This window comes from Aulonocara stuartgranti, assembly GCF_965226115.1.
Source record: "Aulonocara stuartgranti genome assembly, chromosome: 10".
NCBI lineage: Eukaryota > Metazoa > Chordata > Actinopteri > Cichliformes > Cichlidae > Aulonocara > Aulonocara stuartgranti.
Window position 1 is genome coordinate 16,370,584 of NC_138946.1, and position 20,855 is coordinate 16,391,438.

Sequence of the window (20,855 nt, forward strand, 5' to 3'; positions counted from 1 at the left end):
TTTACCTTAAAACATTAAGGGCTTCGAGGCAACTGCTGTTTGCATCTGATGACCTCAGAGCATTCACTGGGTTACAGACAGTGAGCAAGTAAGAGATGTAATTAGGAAGTAAAAACCACTGAGAGCTTTACGAACTATTACAAGGAATTTAGATATACTGACAAACACACATTATGTTACAGCAGGACAGAATGCTGCAGTCCCGCTTAGAGTAATACAGAATCGTGCAGTGTGTGGATAAAACTCTGCTATCCTCTGCTTACATTTTAGAACATGTTGTTCTTTACAGAGCAGCGATGTCCTGGTCAGGATGACATCTGTCCATCACATCTGTCCATATCACTCACACATGCCAGTTAATAGCTATTAGATCACTGAGTACTGAACCTGAAACTTTTTTCAAAATAAGACAATAAAAATTGGCACGAATCAATGAGTGACACTCTAGATGGCTTTTACTTTGAAAAGACAGGAATTCTAATTTCCCTGTCATTGGGTTGTATTTAGGGGGTTTAGGTGGAAGCATGACTTGTGTGGTTTAAATGTAGCTTCAGAGGTAGTGTCGGTGGTTGGTGATTCATTCCCTGGTTGCTCCAATCTGCATCCCAAATTTTCCTGGGCAAGATACTAACCCTAAATTGCCTTTTGATGCATTCATTGGAGAGTGAATGTGTGTGACTGATAGAAAGCACCTAAGTATAAAAACAAATGGGATAAGTGAATGGGTGAATGTGGCATACTGCATAAATTGCTTTGAGTGCTCAGGTAGAGTAAAAAGGTGCTTTATAAGAAACAGGACAGGACCTCATTAATCTCTAAACCCTGGTCATGGGCCTGCTAACACAAAAACATGTTTCTATTTTGGCGTGATTGTCTTTGTGTTATTTTCTTTCTATTCCATTCTTAATTTGCTCCCCCTCTATATTGTTAAATATTGTTCATTGGTTTTTTATTGTTTTTATTGTCACATATACAAAAACTTAACAAGATGCACGAGACAAGGAAACACAAACAGGCCTAAATTTGGAAAAAGAAGAGATGAGGCAGAAACACAGGGAAGATGATTATTACAATTTGTACAACTAATACTAGAAATAATATACAAGTTATGAACCGAAATGTAATAAATAACAAAACAAAGAGAGCACAGTATTGCAAACCATCAGTTAGAAAGACATGGAGTAAAAACAGATTTCAAAAACTCAGAACCGCAAGAAATTAAACTCACTATAGCAGGTATACCGTCACCTCGACGTTGATGTGTTGTCTTTGTGTTGCATACAAATGACGTCACCGTACTTTTGGCCACGTTGTTATAACAACCACATGCAAATTAGATGATACTCAATTGTAATCGGAAAAAAACAAAACCGAGTAGATTGAGCCCTTTCCTGTCTGAGGTTTCTTCTTGTTAAAAAAAGTGTGCTTACTTCCCATTGTCACCACATGCTTTCTATTAAGGGGTCATGTGACTGTTGGAGTTTCTTTCTAATATTATAGGAACCATTCATTTAACTACTTAATCTATTTATTCTTTATTTTTCTTTCTTTCTTTCTTTCTTTATTGGTTTAATTTCAATACCCGTCTTAGCTCTCCCTTCTAATCATACAATCTGAGACTTAAGCTGGTGCAAAAGCACAAGTTATGCACACACACACATTTCATTTCAAATAAAAGGAATCTTACTTGCTTGTGTCATCTTTGTCTGTATTGTATATGACTTGTCTAAATCAAATTTAAATGAATAATAATTATAATATTGTAGGGTCTTCAATCTGAAGTGCCTTAAACAGACTGTGGTTCTAAAGTTATGCTATATAAATAAAATTGACAATGAAAGGCAGACATATACACCGACACACCAAAAGTTACACACAGGTCATCGTTCTCTTCATTTAGCAGTTATTCCCGAGATCTGCACCCTCATCTCTTTCTGCTTGACTTCATTTTTGTCTCCCCAGCCTTACAAACACATCAAACACTAGAATGATCCAGAGCAGGGGAAAAAGTCAAATAAATGTGAGTGAGATGAAGGGAATCTGAAAACAAAAAGTAATATCCACTTCACAGCCACACTGCAGATGATTCCCCTATTCATCCTCCACCTCCTCCCTCTCCCAATATCCTCCTTTCTTGGTTTCCTTTATTGTGGGAACGTATTACAGGTGTGGTGTGTGTTCACTTGTAAGCAGCAGAAACATCGATTTTGTGTCGCCTTTAGAAGATAACCAAAGGATATAACACTGCATGATGGGATGCTGTGTGTGTGTGTGTGTGTGTGTGTGTGTGTGCGCCATATTGTCAAGATTAGTGGAAGGAAGAGAAAAATATATATGTATTTACCTCACTGACAGCAATACTAGCGCATGATAAAAAAAACACCACACGCTCTCCCCTCTTAACAGAATGCTTGCACACCTGAGCAGTATTTTTCCATGTTTTGCACATTGTATACAGAGCCTTTCTGAGGCTTTGGTAGAAAATGATCCCATGACTTTAAAATTGGGGGTTTGAACTAGTTTATTGTGTTTATTGTGAAGGTAGCAGTGGGTGTAGAAAAGGTTTGAGAGCAAACAGTTGAAAAATATGTAGGAAGAATGAGCTCACACAACCATACACAAGTGTGTGTGTGTGTGTGTGTGTGTGTGTGTGTGTGTGTGTGTGTGTGTGTGTGTGCGAGACAGAGAGAGATTTGTGTCAGCGTTGTAATTCGTCTGCACTGAACCATGCCTATTGTTGCCCTTGTAAACTGAGAGCAATGAGTGTTTCATTCAAGATGCGTCTGATAACAGAATCTCTGCCGTATGAATTAAATTAATAAAGCTTCTCTCTCTCTCTCTTTCCATCCTTCTCTTTTTTTCATCCCCATCCTCCTCTCCTCCTCCCCTCTCAGGTTACGGTGGGGTGGAGCTACTGTTGGTGTTGTGGGGCCTGGATCTCTCTTCACCCTGCCCTCGCCACTGTATCTGCTACACTTCACCTAGCACTGTCTCCTGCCAGGCCCACAACTTCCATGCTGTGCCTGAGGGCATCCCCGCTCAGAGCGAGCGCGTTTTCTTGCAAAACAACAAGATCCAACGGCTACTTCGAGGGCATTTCTCGCCCACTACCACTATGCTGTGGCTTTACTCCAACAACATCTCCTATATACAACCATCCACCTTCCATGGCTTTGACCGCCTAGAGGAGCTTGATCTTGGGGACAACCGGCACCTGAAGGCCATTGCCTCGGACACCTTCCTGGGCCTTGGTCGGCTACATGCCCTTCATCTATACCACTGTGGCCTGATCACCCTCCCTCCCGGGATCTTTTCAGGCTTACATAATCTCCAGTATCTCTATCTACAGGTACACGGATAACAGCTGCCTTTTATCTCTATTGTGTACTGCATCTGCCACCACAATCGCATTATGGTGTAATCTGTCAATCAAGTTGGTTCAGCACTTACGCCCCATGAATTGGTCCCTGATCAAATAACTGAGTGTAATGAAAATACCACGAGCTTTCCTGAAACAACAATACTCCTATAGTACAACTTCTGTGGCTAACCCCTGCAAGAGAACTATGTAATCCGAATCCATGCCTGAATATATGATTTCATTAATTACACAGTATGTTTATGAAGACAGAAGGATGATCTATTTATATCACGATGGAAAAATTGCTAAGATTGGCAGTGAATGATAGTGGTGCATTTACTGCAAAGTATCTTTGAGCAAGATGTTGAACCCTCAGTGGCCCGCGATGCAGAGTGTGAGTATGTGAACAGTAAAGGTTAAAAGTGGTTTGGATAGAAAAATAAAAGAGGACTTCAGTGTCGTGTGGATGATTGAATGAAGCTTGTAGTAAGAAAGTTCTTTGAGTGCTTGAATTGAGTACAAAAGCGCTATGTAAGTGCCAGCCCATTTATCAAATATCTTTGGGTCTGTTAAGTGCAAATGTCAGATGTCTAGTAGTTTTGACTTGCTTGCTAGATGTTGTCAGTGAGCTATAGCAGTCTAACAGGTTTAGACATGAAAGAAACAGTTTTTTACCTATTAGTGTTCAAATAAAGAGTCTGTTTAGATTTTTACACTGCTCTGGAGAAAACTTATATACTATATTGGGCCAAATAAAAGTGGAATTCATAACATTATATGAAGGGGTTAGAAAGTTCTGTTTTCAAATCATATTTTCGAAAGGACAGTTTATTGGCACTAAAAGTGTTCCTACAACACGCTTTACTTTCACAAAGGGAATAAATTCATGATAAAAGCCTCATCAGATCATGAGCTGCATTCTCAATGTTAACAGAGAGAAATTCATTGTTACTATGGGCAATTTTTTTGAAGCTGAAATTACACAGCTGACTGTGTGACAGCTGACTGTGTGTGTTTTTCTCCTTAATGGATATGTTTTATTTGATTTATGTTTTTGTTATATTGAGAGTTAACAGCTCATAGCCTTTTTTCTTACTTTCTTACAGTACTTACTGTTTGTAGCTTTTAAGCGCTGTAACTGTTGCAATTTGAATTATGGCTAATTGGGTATTTATTCAGTTATTATTTTAATAAATGAAAAAGTTTTTCTTTTCTTTTTTCACTGAACTGAAAATGTACAGAACCATGAGTGAGTTCAAAACTGTCCAAAGGTTCATTATGAGTAAATGATGTTTTCATTGTTTCAAACCTACTTAGTAACTGAGGCAACAGCTACAGACTCACAAGTTTGGAAGCACTTTTACGTCAAATGTTTGTTTGTTTGTTTTTTCAAAGAAACCCCAAAGGGAAAAAAATAGAGAGAAATCAGTTGGTAGAATGAGAGTAGATTACCCCTTATTATTTATTTGATATAGTAATCTCCAAACTTAGTCAAAACTCAAAACATAGTTTTTAATTCAAAGGGTCCACTTTTGAGCTCTTTAATCCACTTTATTTAGCCAGTTCAGTTAGTTTATGCATGTGTTCTCTATAACACACACACACACACACACACCAAACACACATGTATAGTTTATTTAAGGATTAACATATTATCTGTATCTTGTATGATTCTAAAACAAACAGAAAAATGCAAATGCAATGGATTACTCATACTCAGGTAATAAAAACTATGCTTGATGTCTTGCAACCCATTTTAAGCTTCTCTTTTTATCTTTCCTTTTTATTCCTACATCCTGGCAGGATAACCAGTTAGAATTCCTAGAGGATGATTTGTTCATCGACCTTCTGAACCTCAGTCATCTCTTCCTACATGGCAATCGTCTATGGAGTCTTCGCCAGAACACTTTTCGAGGTCTAGGAGTCTTAGACCGGCTCCTTCTCCACCAGAATCGAATCCAGTGGGTTGATCGTCAGGCCTTCCATGACCTTCGGCGTCTCACTACTTTGTACCTGTTTAATAACTCCCTCACTGAGCTGTCTGGAGCCACCCTGACTCTTCTACCAGCCCTGGAGTACCTGCGACTCAACGACAACCCCTGGGAGTGTGACTGCAAGGCCCTGTCGCTTTGGGATTGGCTGCGGAGGTTCAGAGGCTCCACCTCCTCTCTGATGTGTGTTTCGCCGCCTGAGCTGACAGGGAGGGACCTGAAAACGCTCAAGAAAGAGGAGCTGCCCAGTTGCATATCAGGCGAGAGTCATGCGCATGGCGCCCCAGGCAGAGAGATTGAGCACGGGGAGTCTTTAAACCACCTGAATCGTCACAGAAACCATCACAACCACCATCAGCGGCCATACTTGCCCCACGGGGACCAGTACAGCTTGCCTTCACCCTCACCCCTACCACGGCCACCTAAAGGAGGCCGCCGAAACTGTACTCGCCGTGGCCGCAAGGCAAAAGGGGGGCTCAATGAGGTGCAGGTACTTCAGGAGGGGGGTGAAAAAGACTACACTCCAGATGGTGATAAATATGACCTGTCTGCCACAACAAGGAGGAAGAACAAGTGCATCCCCAGAACTTCCGTTGGCCCACCAATTGGGGTCCAGAGAGCTAATAACAAAGCAGGGTCACATCATGCAGGTTTAGTTTCGTGTTTGTCATCAGCTCTGCTGCTGTCACTCTACTTTGTGATCCTACGTTGAGACAGGAAACGGACACTGTTGTGCTGGTGATGCAACCATATGATTCATTCTCCTGAACCACCTTGTTCTGGCTCTTTAAATGAGGCATGTGCACATAAATGTGTGTGTAAATGACTGTGTACAAAGGACATCACTGAAAATCCCTGTGGTATTAATGCAGGGGTCATTCTGAGTCATAATCAATACATGTTAGTCAGGGAAAACTATTTTGCCCACTTGCTTTGATGATGTCACCAAGGGAAACAACAGGAAAACTTTTGTGTCTCTGGCATCAACTGCTTCACTGAATTTATGTACAGCCACATAAAATAACAAGCCAATAATTCAGCAACAGGAACACACAGTAAGTAACAAAACAGTTCATGGCTCGGTCTCTGCGTTTAGCCCCCGTGACACGATAGCGCTCTCAACCGCAACCTCCATCTGTCAGTCAAGCCGAGAGGAAGACATACTCATTTGTAGCTGTCACGTACTCACTCAGCAACACCTTAAGATCAAGAAAGAAAATACCGCTGACACAAGTGGCAGGAAAATGAGTCATTGTGAAACGTTTTAGCAGTAATAGCTATAACCATTATATACCTGCAAATAAAGTGGTTTTCTTTCACGTATCAGGACAAGTTTAATGTGAATCTGTATGCTTAACTTTTAACTTTTTAGTCTAAATTCTGAAAGTACCACAGAAATTGTCACTCAACTATTCGCCATTCAGGTCTTCAAACTGTTGAAAACTATAATCTGTCTGTGCCCTCACATCGAAACTTCAAAAAGCCATTCAGAACTAACCAATCGTTCGAGGAGCCAGCTGGTCACAGTCAGTGTAAATGAATGGGAACGAGTGACTGAAAAAGATTACGATTTTTTTGTATTAATGTTTGTATGTATATGTGTGTGTGTGTGTGTGTGTGTGTCCTCTAAAAAATTTAATTAAAAAACGCTAAAGCCATGCGGGTAGAATGAAGTTAGAAAGCAAGAGTGCCTATCGAGAGCCAGTTTCCAATATGGGCAAAACTTTGGAATTTCATTCAGCCTTTGACCTCTGTGGCTACAAAACAGAGGCTCAGCTTATGCAGGTCAAGGAAAAGCTGAGGCCTGAGCCAGACTCACAATTCCAAGAAACAGATATGCACTTTCCTCTTTCATACCACAGAGGCTATAAATACATCTTCTAAAGAGAGATGATCCAATCCAAATATTCTTCGGGAGCTTTCAATCAGATGATGATCACCACAAGTCACGACATCTTCTGCCAAGATCCAATCGTTCATCAAAAGGAGAGCAGAGAAGTAGCTCAAAATCTGTGATGATCACCGGACGACTGACAAACTCCTGGTTTTCTCTCTTTGTTTAGTGTGCTCCGAAACAGACATCGATGTGCAAGCCCTGACTGGAGACTTGGATTTTAATGCTGCTACGTTTGAGGAGAGAGAATCCCATTGGCCTTTTGTTGGCTCGGGACTACTCTTCAAGAAATTAAAAAAAGCACAGAAAGAACTGTGTGACATGGCGCCCTTTGAGCGGTTCAAGCACACACCCTCTAACCCTCCCAAAATAGCCCAATCTATCACCTTCACAGCCTTCCTGTCCCACTATAAACACCCCATGAGTCCAAGGTTTTTGAATCACAAACAGAGCACCACAGATAATGCCGAGACTTTGACTCAGTCACTCAGCCAAAGTGCTCAATGACAAAACCTGTACAGATACTCATGGGCCACCCGGGTACCTTGGCAAGCCAGTAATGCTAAAGATCTCTTTGTTTCTTTTACAATTACAAAGTTATAAATCTTATTTTGAAAAAGAAAAATACCCTTTTATGCAAAAGATGAACTATAAGCTTAAAAAAAAACCAAGCTAAATAATTGGCACGCTAACAAAAAGCACAAAGAATAATGAGTTTAGTTTTGCTGGCATCCTTAAAATACCTGGTTTTGATGGGAATTCATGAGCAGGGCCCGCATTTGTACCCTGCTTGGGTGTGTTTCCCACTGAGCCCCGCCTTTTCATGTCTCTCTATCTAGATGTCGGGAAGCCTGTCACTTGAGTCATTCTCCTGACATGTAGGATTTAGAAATCCCTACTGGTGAACTTGTTTGTGCTGCTGTTAACCCAGAGGTGATGTAAATTGTGTCTGTTTATTCCTGTGAGGATGACGTTTATATATATATTTAAAAAAAAAGAGAAAAAAAAGTGGATAAACTGATTCTCTGATGTGTCTCAGTAGTTCCCTCAAAAAAAAGAGAGAGACTAAAAACAGGGAGCTTGAGGCTGGAACTTTTATTATTATTTTTTTAATATGATTTTTATCATTATATCATTTTCCCTTTCAGTCTTTTTTTTTTTTTTGCTTTCCTGTTTTGTTTTCGCTGACTCACTGAAGATAAACGGTACACTGCACTGCTCCACCCCCAACCCCTCCCCTTACCGCTCCTCCAGCTTTCCTATTCATCCCCTTTTCTCCCTCCCCTCCCCTTCTCCTCACCCCTCCAAAACTTGCATCCTTTCTCTCTCCTTGTCTGTCTGTCTATTCTCTTTTCCTTCTCCTCCTTCTCTGCTCCTTTCCTTGCCACTCCCAACACACACACACACACACACACAGCTCTATCTCTAAACTCTCTTCCTTTGTGCAACCCAAATGTTTTGTATGTGGTTATCAAACAATGCCAGACTCAAAAGCTGTTTATAAATAACATTAAACAGAAAGTGTCCTCAAATGGCTGAGGTGGTCTTGTGTTTGTTTGCCTCCCTTTTGTCAGCACATATGCGCATCTGTCTGTGTGTGGCTAATAGACATACGTCTAAAATGAGCCCTGGGGCTGAATGATAAGCGAGTGAAAGGAGAGGAAAATGGTTAAAAAGTTTTTTTTTAAAAAGAAAAAAAAAGCTAATGAATAAGTATGCACATCATCTACTGCTCGGAGAGAAACACTCACATTTAGCCAGGATATATTTTGGCCTGCTTCGTGTCCTAGTTTCACTCACTACGCTGCAGCCTCATATTAAATATGTATCAGAGTGAGTCTAAGCACAAACTGTCAAATACACTCACCTGTCGAGCTCTATTAGCTGCGAGGGTGCCAGTGAGTTGTCTTGTGTCGGGTCAAGGCGAGGTCGTCTAGAGCGTTGGCATGTGCTGTGCCTGCTTTAAATGTGTTCGTGTTCATGCTCATGTGTGTGTCCGCATGTGAATTGTTGTATTGATGCAGACGTGCGTGTTTGTGCACTAAATATGCATGCTCACCGCTGTACCTTGTATGCACACTGGCTCAGATCTAGCCTGACAGCCGGCTAGGGCAGAGAGAGGTGTGCCTCTGAGAGACAATATCACTGCTCTGTTTGTAAAACAAAGCTGACAATTGGGAGAGAGAGAGAGTGAATTAGACACTAGGATTTAAGGCAGAAGGGTGGATGTCCATGAAGTAGTTATCAGCGCCAGACAGACCAGCGGCCAGGGGATAGGAAGTCAGCATAACACAGGTGGCTCCAGCATCAGCGGCTGCTGGTGTACAGTCGGTCGCTGTGTGCGTCCCAAATTAAGCCTGGGTTGCAGCTTACATGTGTTCATTCATGTAGAGGCACTATGCAAACCACTAGAAGCCAGCATTTAAATTAAGCAGAAAGGTTCTGCATCAGTGAGTTCGGGGAGATTTATGAAATATGAATCTGTTTCTAAAATTGAAGTCACATGGTTCAAAGGGTATTAATTATAAAGATAGTTGAAGTAAAAGGTTTATGAGCACAATAAAGAATGGCCAGTGAAACTGCAGGAGGTGAGATGTATGGAAGATGCGAAGGAAAGAAGACTGAATACTAATTTCAGATGATGAAAAAAGACATTAGACTAAGATAAGGTGAGAAAATATAAAGTGCGTTTTTTCTAATGATGTAAATTTTAAAAAGTTACCCCCCACAACTCACACCTGATTACCACAAAGCCTATTGAATTAAGAAATCCTTCAACAAATCGTCCAAACGATCTAAAATAACTCAAGAACAGCTGAGAAACAACATCATTAGTCTAGAAAGGGTTACAAAGCCTTGAGTGAACCCAGCCTGGTGAACCACAGTGAGAGTAATTATCCACAAATGGAGAAAACTTGGGACAGTGGTGAACCTTCCCAGGAGAGGCCGGTCAACCAAAACTATTCCAGAAGAGCATCAGTTGAGGTCAGAGTTCATGATTCAACAGTAAGAGAATGAGCAGAAATGAGGAAAAATGGCATCCATGGGAGAGGGGCATTTTCACATTAGATAAAAAATTTCTTGATGACTGGCACTCGGATTATTCAGCAAAGGAATGATGGGAAACACCAGCAAGTCTACCTCTGAATACCTCAAAAAAGAAATTCACCTGAGATGTTTTGGCTCGACCTTAAACAGGCCATTCATACGTGAAAATCCTCCACTGTGGCTGAATCAAAACAATTCTGCAAAGAACAGTGAGCCAAAATTCCTCCACGGTGATGTGAAAGACTCCTCCCCAGTCAATGCAAATGCTGGTATTGTAGTTCTTACTGCCAGTTATTAGATTTAGGAAGGAAATCACTTTTTCACACAGGTCCAGGCAGGTTCAGATTACGTCTTTTTCTCCGTTGAATGACTGAAATAATTGAATGAATTAAAAACTGCATTTTGTATTTATTCAGCTTATCTTTGACTAATATTAAAATTTGTTTGATGATCTGAAATATGTCATGGTGAAATATATGCAAAATAATTTCTCAGCACTACATAACAGACAAGAACATGATGAATTAATAAAAATGACCAAGTTGGCAAATGTCAGAGTTAGGAATCTCTGAACAAACAGGAAATTTTGGGTAGAAATTAGAGATTTTAATAAGTACATATGGAAAAATAAAACAAGAAAGGTAAAAGTGAGGAAGAGAAGCGTGATAAATAATAGGATCCTTCCTATTATTTATCACGCTTCAAGTGTAGGAAGAGTTTGGAGAAGAGAGAGAAGAAAAAAAGCAATCAACAGACGTAACAGATGCCGTTAAAGTCAATCAGAGGAATGGAAGGAGGAAATTAAAGAAGAGAAGGATGCATGGGGGGGAAAAGAGAAAACATTCAGAGACAGATGTATGCAAGCTTCATGATCAAACAGTAGAACAGCTCATCCACTAGTTCAGTCCCTAAGCTGAGGATCTAAAATAGCCGCATGTGAATATTTATATATATTCCATCGGCAAAGAGGCCAGGCAAAATTGATTTCTCTGTGTGAATCCCCGAAGAGTTGAGACTCAGCAAAAGAAAAGCAGCAAAGAGCAAGGGAGAGTAAAGCGAAAGAAATAAAGCTATTCTAGAAAGAACAGAGGAGGATTTTTGTGAAATGAGTCAAAAACGAAGAAATGAGAGACACCTTCGGCTAAACGCAAGTGTACAACTGCACCACACTGATGCAAATGTTCGTCTCGCATACAATCTATACCAGTAAGACTGCAAGAATATAATTCACACTATCTTACTTGATTTTTATTCCCATCACCATCCGAGTGCATTGCATCTCTCGTGCACCAGCTCACATGCCTTACAGTTGCTGGCTGTAAGCACCATTTAACACCAGCCATCTTTCCATGGCCATAACCATCAGGCTACATTACTCTCATTATCGGCAAATATATGGTTCTAATTAGAGAGAAGGTCAAAGTATTGAACTGTGACTGAGCTAGTGGAAACTGTGAGCCTGTACATTTCTAGATGTGAAACTTTTTCAAAAGTTTCAAGTTTGAAGTTAACACTTGCATGGCACTTACTTGCCTGTGGCCTGTGTAATCTTCCTGTACTGGGTTGCTTCTTTATGAAGTGCGTCTACATATTATTGCCACTTGACAAGCCTCATAAAAAGGCAATAAAAGTTCATGTGCATATGAAAAATCAGCAGGACTCACACACAGTTTGAGGCGTTTTCAGCCTTTTAGCAGCAGAGACTTAAACAAGGAAATGTGAGAAATGACATTTGAAAATGCAGCTGAAGTTTTCATTACCTCTTGTAAATGTGTTATAAATCAAACATATGTCAGAGTGATTTCCTAAATTTTAGAGTCTTGCTGCAGTTTTATTAAATGTTTCATCATCCTGGATTTATGTTATAAATAAGTAAAATCTGTATCTGTGCCATAACGTGGCAGCATATGCACTCGCAGAAACAATATTAGTGTTATCTCCATTTTTAATGCACTGTTCTTTTTTTTTTTTCACTAAGCAATCTGGAAACTGAGGTTGAAATTAATTGAAACACATCGGAAAGGAAGTGACAGTAGGCAGGCGTTTTTGTCACCATGCTAGTTCCCATCTGAGAAATTAATTTCACTGTCAAAGCATGGCTGCACAAGAGTATAGCTTAGAAACTATTTGTGGGCATAAATAATAAATGCTGTGGAGAGCAAAACAATCCAAGAGTTGGGCAAAATGTGTTTTGGATACCTTAACTAGAGCCTGTAGCTACAGCCTGGTGAGACCCACTTCAGCACATTGTATGTATGTAGGTATCCTAATATGCTGTCACTTAAAGTTCGCCACAATTGGTATCTCAGTGTGCAACAGTGTGAAAGAATATCTGAGAACTTGTATTATGTAACATAATACAAGTTCTCAGATATTCTTACATTTTTGAGCGCTTTTTAAGTAAAGCTTATGCATGTTTGTTTAGGAGGGTCTATATTCACTCATCTGCCTGCATTCCTGGCTTTAAATTGCACTGCTCTTCTGTCATTTTGCCTTTCAGACTTTCATTCATGTGAAACATCATCTCCACTTCCTTCTGCGCCACCACTATTTTTCCTACATTATAGGCTCCAATCAGACTCTAATCATAAAAATAGTTTAATGTTTAGTTCTTTTCAATGATCTCTCATTATTAAAAGGTTATTTTTGTTAAGGAGAGGCTGTGTTGTGTTGGCAGAAAAAGAATAAACTTAAAAGCAGCTTTATAGTTGAACACTCACTGAATACAAAACAAAACAAGACCTAATATTTCACAACAAGAATCTTCCAGGAAAAAAAACACACTATGAGGAAGGCAGAATGAAGACAGAGACCAAAGGGAAACAGACAATAAATACAAACCCATGATAATAAGCAGATTTGAAACAGGTGGGAATGCAGCCATGAAACACAAGCAACTAAAGACTACCAAAGTAAAACAGGAAGTGAGATAAGACAGACTAACAGCATACAAATTTTCACATAAGTAAAAACCAGAAGAAAAGGCCGAGCGAACAGAACAGGAACACAAGAGGAGATCAACCTAAGGATCGCAGAGGCAAAGAAAAAATAATGAACAAGAAATAGGAGAGATTTAAAAACTAACCAATACACACAACAGAACTATAAAACAAAAATAACAAAAGATTCAAAATCAGAAAAACTCCAAAGATCCCAAAACTCAAAACGACCATGAAAGCTCCACTAATTATTTAAATATTTCTGTGTGGACCAAAGCAGTTGGCTGAGTGACAAAGTGACAGACTGGCATTGCCATCCTCCAGCAATGCCACTACTCTAAGTAAACATGTGGCTGAATGTCAGTCTTTTTCAATGTCCAAATGTCAAAGTCCTGTGTTGTTTGGATCATTAAATGCTAGTTTGTCAGGTGCTCTCTATTTGATTCTGTTTGCTACAGTGTACACTTTTTCATCCTCATCTGTGTTCTTTAGCATTTTGAACCTTTTGCTATTAGTTACAGTTTTGTTTGTATTAAAGCTAAAATGCTCCCTCAGGGTCTCCTGTGTTAAGTTTATTCCTGTGTCTGTGCTTCCGCGTTTAGTTATTAACTGTCGTTTCCTGTTTTGTTTTGGTAGTTATTTGTCTCCTGTGTTTTGCGTTTAATTTTACTTCCCCTCCCAGCTCATTGTCTTTGATTACATTACCTGTGTCTCCTTACTCTCCTCGGTCCAATTCCCTGATTACCCTTTGGTGTATAAATAGTGCTGTCTTCCCCTCAGTCTTAATTTCTGTCTGTTACCCTTACTTATGTGTTCCCTGCCTGGATATGGTTTTGTGCTGTCATTTGGGTTTTTGTGTTGGCTTTTCCACTGGTTGAATTAAAGGTGTATTTTCAGTTCGTCCAGTTTGCCTCAAGAGCCTGCATTTGGATCCCTTAGCTGGCAATTTATGGCACTTATATTGTTTGGGTAAATATTTGTGTTCAACATATGTAAACAGGGTCAGCCAGAGCATAAGGACTGGATGGGAGCCAACTTGAATGCAATGGAGAGGTGGGTGTCCACGAAACAGAAATTATTACACAGTGGGAAACTGGGCAATTTAGATGTAAAATGTAGAGACACTCATAATTAACAGATTTATGCAGTTGGCATATTTACAGGCTACACAACAAATTCCTGGATGAACAAAATGTACATTAAACCTTGTTAAGAACCAGTGTGTATAATTGTGCATATACTGCATACTGAGAAATGTGGACACATTTACAAAAGTGTACGTAATGCATTGCTAAGACAACATAGTAAGCAATGCAGGAGAAATGTTTTTTATCAAGGTGCACAAGCTGTGTAGTGCACCCACAATGCATTAGGACAGCTAGAGTTGGCCGCTGTGACTGCATAATCTTCTCAAAGTTTTTGTTTTGCAATTTTCAGATCACATCGTTCTTAAAAGACAGCTGCGTAGGTTTAATGGCCTGTTTTTAGTTCCACAGAGATGTGATTGGTACTTCTGTCCATCCTCTCCAGAATCACTGGGTTCTTCACTTCTTAACCTCTATTGCTCCAGATGTTGTGTGGCTATTAAAGACGTTTAGTTATTGCAAATGTGGGAAGTTGACTCTTTATTACTGTTTCATTTTTGCACTGATTATCACCTGCACACATTTATATATTAATCTGTTTAGCACTTTTAATTCTTATTTTTATATTTATTTAAGTTTTGTCTTACAGTATGTTTTGCACTAAGTACTGCAACAATTTCCTAATGTTGTAAACCTGCTCAACATTTGGCAATAAAACCCTTTCTGATTCTGGTTCTGATTCTAATCTATATGGCTCCATTTTACTTATAGTTGTAAATGTATGTCAGGGCCCATAGCCCAACAAAAAAAAAGTTAGGAACATCACCAAGACCTCCGTTACTAATGTGGTCCTATGTATTATTTCTGAGGGCTCTGCTGTACTGGGTGGTTTGAAACCACTTCTGGTGGAGACAGCATGTCACTTTTAGTCCTCTACCTGTCATCTAGATGCTGTCCCAAATTAATTCCTTTGCCACAAGTCCTTCTAAATGATTAATTATTTGCCTTTTTTTGGCTTTTTTTAGTCCCAGACACTCGGGATTACCCCCTACGTCGATAAAGGCTTGTCTTGGGTTTTGATCTCATCACAGTGTCCTGGCTTCTGAACTCACATCCCTTTCAAACCACCACACTTGGCTTTTGCAGTTTGGGGACATTTTACCATCGAGAGTATTTCTTATATTCTCTCGGTAAGCTGGAAGGTAAAAGGCTCGACTATCTCAACTGCTTGTGGTTACCAGAATTCTTTTAAGAGTTGTTACTTATCAATTTATGAACCTGTAAATCTAACCATTCGTGTGAACTATGCGACTGATGAGTCTGAACTAAGAATTTGAGTTTTCACAATCATTTTGTTTTTCAAGGTCACCCATGTATCGAGCTAAATGCTTGCAGTTAGTTTACTTACTTCGAAAGATTCTATTTTAGACATACTTTCTTACTTTTGATCAGTAAAAGACCTTTTCTTTTTAAGCTGTGGCATTTCAAATGTACAATACACATGAAGATCTACAGAGCTGAGACTTTGCAAGACTTTATCTTTTTCAGTAACCTCACAGTCTCAGCAGCAATGATAAACTTCCTCCAAAATTAGATACAGAGCCCAACACAAGCCATGTACATGTGTCTATCCACCAACACGGAAACTCCAAGCAGTGCAGGGAACTGATGTTTAGTGAACTGATACAGATAAGGCATAACCCAGCAAGTCACCTGAAATAAAGCATCAGTCTAAGCCACCTTTGATGCACATAAATGTATCCTTCACTTCATATGAGAACACTATCACTGTCACTCTGATAATTTGATCAGACAGGGATAACAACCAGATGCCCGGATATACTGTAATGTTAGGCATAGAATCATACATAATGCTCACAATGAGCATTAAGATCTAATTATGACACAGTAAACAGCAAAGACAGAGAAACACATTTTGTTCAAATCATTTGCATGAATAGAAAAAACACATAGTATTCCCATATAGTTTGGGAGCATCTGTGTCATCTCCAACACCAGTTCCAATTTCTAGCCTTTAAAGTTTATCAATCATTTTTCATTTCAGCAAAGGGGTGAGTGACCTCTCTGTAACTCAATAGTCACTTTGTGCAACCTCAGTTTTGAGAGACTGCAGAGAGAGACAATCTGCAGATTTGCACCATGTGCACGCCACCGTTACTGACACGCCTGCAAGAACGGCACCTCCGCTTGTATTTCGGGTTAAAAGGTGTTGCTTTGACTTTGTGGAATAAACTGAAAAGGTGTTTATTTCAGTTCCTATTAAACAAGCTAATTCACTGACAGTGAACTTCTCAAAACTCAAAGCTGAGACTTTACTGTGGCACCACAGATCAATACAGGGGCACATGGCACAGTGACAGGGGTCAGCAACACCAATAAATGAGGCGGATAAAGACAAATAAAAATGAAAGTTCTGCTTTATATGTCTAAATAGGGGGATTTATTTTGACAGGCATGAACCAATAATCACCTAAACTGGCCGCAGACACTGTCTCTGACCCTAAGAGATACAGATTTTGAATTTAAAGCTGTTCACACATTCACCTAACAAATCTCTTTGGTGAGGCAATCCTTCTCAATGCATAGAAATCTACCAAATCAGACTACCCACTAGTAGTTTGATTTGATAGGGGTTGCCACAGCTACCTAGTGTGGCAACCCCTTGTGAATGAGGGAGCAGCCAAAAGTAGCTTATTTTTGGATTAGTGAAGACTTCCTAGATCCAGACTTAAAAGCAGAGGTGATAGAGCCTTTTCAGTGGTGGCTCCTAATCTTTGGAATAACCTACATTTTCACAAAAGAGATGCAGATTCTCTAAATCATTTTAAAACACTGTTAAACACCTATTCATTTTCACTTGCTTTTAGTTTTAGTTGAGCAGGGTACCCTGCCCTTTGTTATTCAAACATAGTGTTATTCATTTTTATTTCATTAGATGATTTATAATGTATGTTTATTGTTGATTTAGTGATTGCTATGTATAGTCTATCTTTTGTATAACATATCACTTTGGTCATCTTAGGTTGTTTAAGATTTGCTATAGAAATACATTTTGACTTGACTTACACTGGCAAATGTAATTCTGGAGGTGATTCTGAACGACCTCAAACACAATTTGTGGCTTTTCTGTTACAGTAGTTTTTGTAACTTAAAGGCCAGCATGCAGTTTTGTTAAATAATCTGACAAATACTCTCTGTGCCCTGCTTTCAGCCAAAGCACTTTACAATTGACCCTTCACTCACCTCTACTCACACAAAACACCCCTTGGAGGTAAGCTACCACACGATACACTAACTAGTCATCAAGAGCTATTAGGTTTCAGTGTGTTGGTCATGAATATCTGGGGGAAGGAATCCATCTGCCAAACGTTCGATTAGTCCATGATGAATGTATAGAGCTGTACAATGCAATTTTGGGCCATGAATCACAGTTTCAAAAGCAGAGGATTCTTATCACTGTACAGTGAATGAATTATTACATGCCTAGTGCCTGATAACAGCAGTGCAGAACAGTGGACCCGAAGACTGAGAAAAGTTAACATGACCAAGATGAGGTATAGCACTTACAACGACATGATTGCATTGCTAGTGGGATAGCTCCCATGCTATATAGAGCAGAGTTTGGCACCAACAACAGAGAAAAACTAAATAGTAGACAGTGTCCATTTTCTGGTCTCTGTTTTCTCATTTCAAAATCCACCTGCTGCAAAAAAATACTCCAATACCACTAGAACAGAAACAACCATAGTGACAGTTTCTGTGTAAAAAGAAAAAAACAAAAGAAATCCTGGCAAAAAGTTATCTGGTTAAATTTTTTCTTCACATCCCAAAAATCGAACTCTTGAAATTATGCAGAGCAGCAGAGCTGTCACTGCATTTATTTATTAATGAGATCATGCATGGATCACAGTTTATCATCACTGTCATTAGGTTGACAAATACAATATGTTGTATTATATTTCAACATATTGTTTCAATAAAATGCCATAAAATGAATGATGTGATTAACATTAAAAACACATGGTCTTAGTCATTGAGCATGAGTAAAAATCTTTTACAGGCACGGGTTTGTTAATGTTTTTCGAGTTTTCTGTTTCTCTCCTCACTTTGCAGCAGTAGAACCACTGACTTTATTATATTTTCAAGTTGACACAGTAAACCTGATCACAAGCAGTTTCTTGGCTATTTACTTAGACAAATGTTTTGGAAAGTATTATCATTGATTTGGAGTTGTGTTTTTGACCATCGGGTGGGCGTAACCTAAGCCCTGTACTCACTCTCCTTTACTTCTGTTTTTGGTCTCTACATCTGCCAAGTGCTCCATGTGTTCAGTGGTTAGTTACTCTGCTGTGTGTTGTTCATCAGGTAAAAGTGGGTTTTTAAGCTAAAATATTTGATGGCTATAAAAATAGTTCAGTGAGAGCCAAGAGAGTGACTCAAAACAATAAAAGGACAGATAGACAGCTAAACAATGAAATGAGACTAGTTATAAAGCCCCATAAATCATTCATTTAAAACTATCACATTTGACACTTTTATTTGTTATAGTATTATTACAAATGTACTATAGCTGGCTTAAGTGAAAGCGGGAGCACCATTAAGTAAAAAATGGACATTAGGAAATATGTAACATTTTACCCAAGTAAAAGTGCACAAGAGCGATTAGTATTAAAAGTGTCAGTACATTAAAATGCATTAAAACATTACTGCATATTGATTTGTAATGCAGGGAAATATATTTTAAAGATTTTATTGATTTAAATGCCATTAGGAAGTCTGCCTATAGATCTGGTTCTTTATTAATTCACCTGTTGCCAATCCATCCAAATGGTCATCAACACATAAAAAACAATGACATTTTATAGTTGGTGGTGATGGAGCAGGTTGTAACAGCTGTACATGTTGCTGGTGATTATAGTTTTTCTTTTCAGGTTTTAAGATAATAATAATAAAACTATAGTTGAGACATAAAGATAGTGGAGCAAAAAGAACAGTATAGGCTATCGCTCTGAACTAGTTTTTTTTAACAACAACAACAAAAAAAGCATGAAAAAGACTTATGTTCAATGATGAGTCCAGAATCTGCCTGTAGCAGCTGGATCGTGTGCTGAAAACGTGGAGCACATTGATTGCTGCATCAGTAGGGTAACAGCTTTTGGTGGGGGCAGTATGATGAAGTGGGCCAGCATCTCCCTTGAAAAACAAGGCTTGTCATCACTGAAAGCAATCTCAATGGAGAGAGACATCAAGATGAGATTCTGCAATCCCTGTCTGCAGACCTGACCTGAATCCCATTGAACACTTGTGGGATGAGCTTGGGCGTGCTGTTTATGCCAGTGTGACCAACACAACCACATTGATTGACTTGTGACACATCCTGGTTAATGAATGTGATGCCATCTCACAGTAGTGTGTGACCAAATTGGCGACCAGCATGATGAAGAGGTGCAAGGGTATTGTAGTTATATATGGTTCTTCCACATGCTACCAAGGCCCCTGTTTGTTAAATTATTAAACTGTTAAATTGCCAACATGTCTTGTTTCCTCAGACTCCAATCACCCAATCCAATAAACAACACCAAACAAGTGTCAATAGCAGAATAAGCTGTTTGGGACCAGAGATGGGCAGTAACTGTAATCTGATTACTTTTTTCAGGTAGTGAGTAAAGTAAGGGATTACTATTGCAAAAACGGTAATTAGATTACCGTTACTTTCCCGTAGGAACGCTGCATTACTGCGTTACTAAAACCGTGATTTTTTTGCAAGAATGTCTCATGACAGTGACGTAAGCGAGTGCAACGTTCGTGACAACAGCTGTGTGCAGATCAACAGTGCATCATATATCGACTGCGGTAGAGAGTATGAGCGTGCAGCGTTTAAAGCTTGGAAGTACTGACCTTATTTTGAGTTTGATTCCATAAAAAGTGACAAAAACATTAGTGTCCGTTGTGCGTGGGAAGAAAACTTCTTTTTAAAGCGAAAAAAACCCCTAAACTTCCAAGCAAGCACCGAGTGCGCTACCACATAATTGGAAACTCACAGAGAAACTCGCAGATTCTTCCACTGACCGCTGCGGCACACCTGCACCAGGGTAAACCTCCGCCTATGCCACTCCTGCTTTACAGGTGAAAATAGAGCAACAGGACCGCTAGTCTTTGATGTTATTTATTTTCTGCTGTGTTTTACTTGCATCTATTTGAAAGAGTGAGTGTAAACACACAAAAAATATATATTTTATGTGCTGGAATGTGCAGAAAATAAGTTTAAATGTTAAACAAATTTCTTCCAGTCCCAGAATGTTGCATATAATTAAATTTTTGCTTGATGCATAAAGTTAAAAGGTTAAAACTAATAAAACAAGTTTTAAAAAGAGACTTTTCCATTTGATTACATTTTGTATGATGGATTGTAGAAAAAGTAGAATTGGGCTGAAAGATCTATTTCTTCATTACCTATTCAGGTTGTAAATCGTGTTTTTAAAAGGTAACTAAGTAACTAAGTAATTAATTACTTTT

At 39.2% G+C, this 20,855-nt stretch overlaps 1 protein-coding gene across 3 annotated transcripts in view; it reads left to right on the forward strand.

Annotated features, from left to right (window-relative positions):
* Positions 1–9,464, forward strand: part of rtn4rl1a (reticulon 4 receptor-like 1a) — a 118,174-nt gene extending 108,710 nt beyond the window's left edge. Inside the window, exons 2-3 of one of the 3 annotated variants that reach the window (XM_082549784.1) lie at positions 2,895–3,349; positions 5,165–9,462. In XM_082549784.1, coding sequence (XP_082405910.1) covers positions 2,895–3,349; positions 5,165–6,064 — 1,355 coding nt within the window. In that variant the 3' untranslated portion in view covers positions 6,065–9,462. Of the gene's footprint in view, positions 1–2,894; positions 3,350–5,164 lie in introns of all 3 variants that reach the window. The other 2 variants (XM_082549783.1, XM_082549785.1) reach the window with 2 other exon arrangements.
* Positions 9,465–20,855: the final 11,391 nt, after the last annotated feature.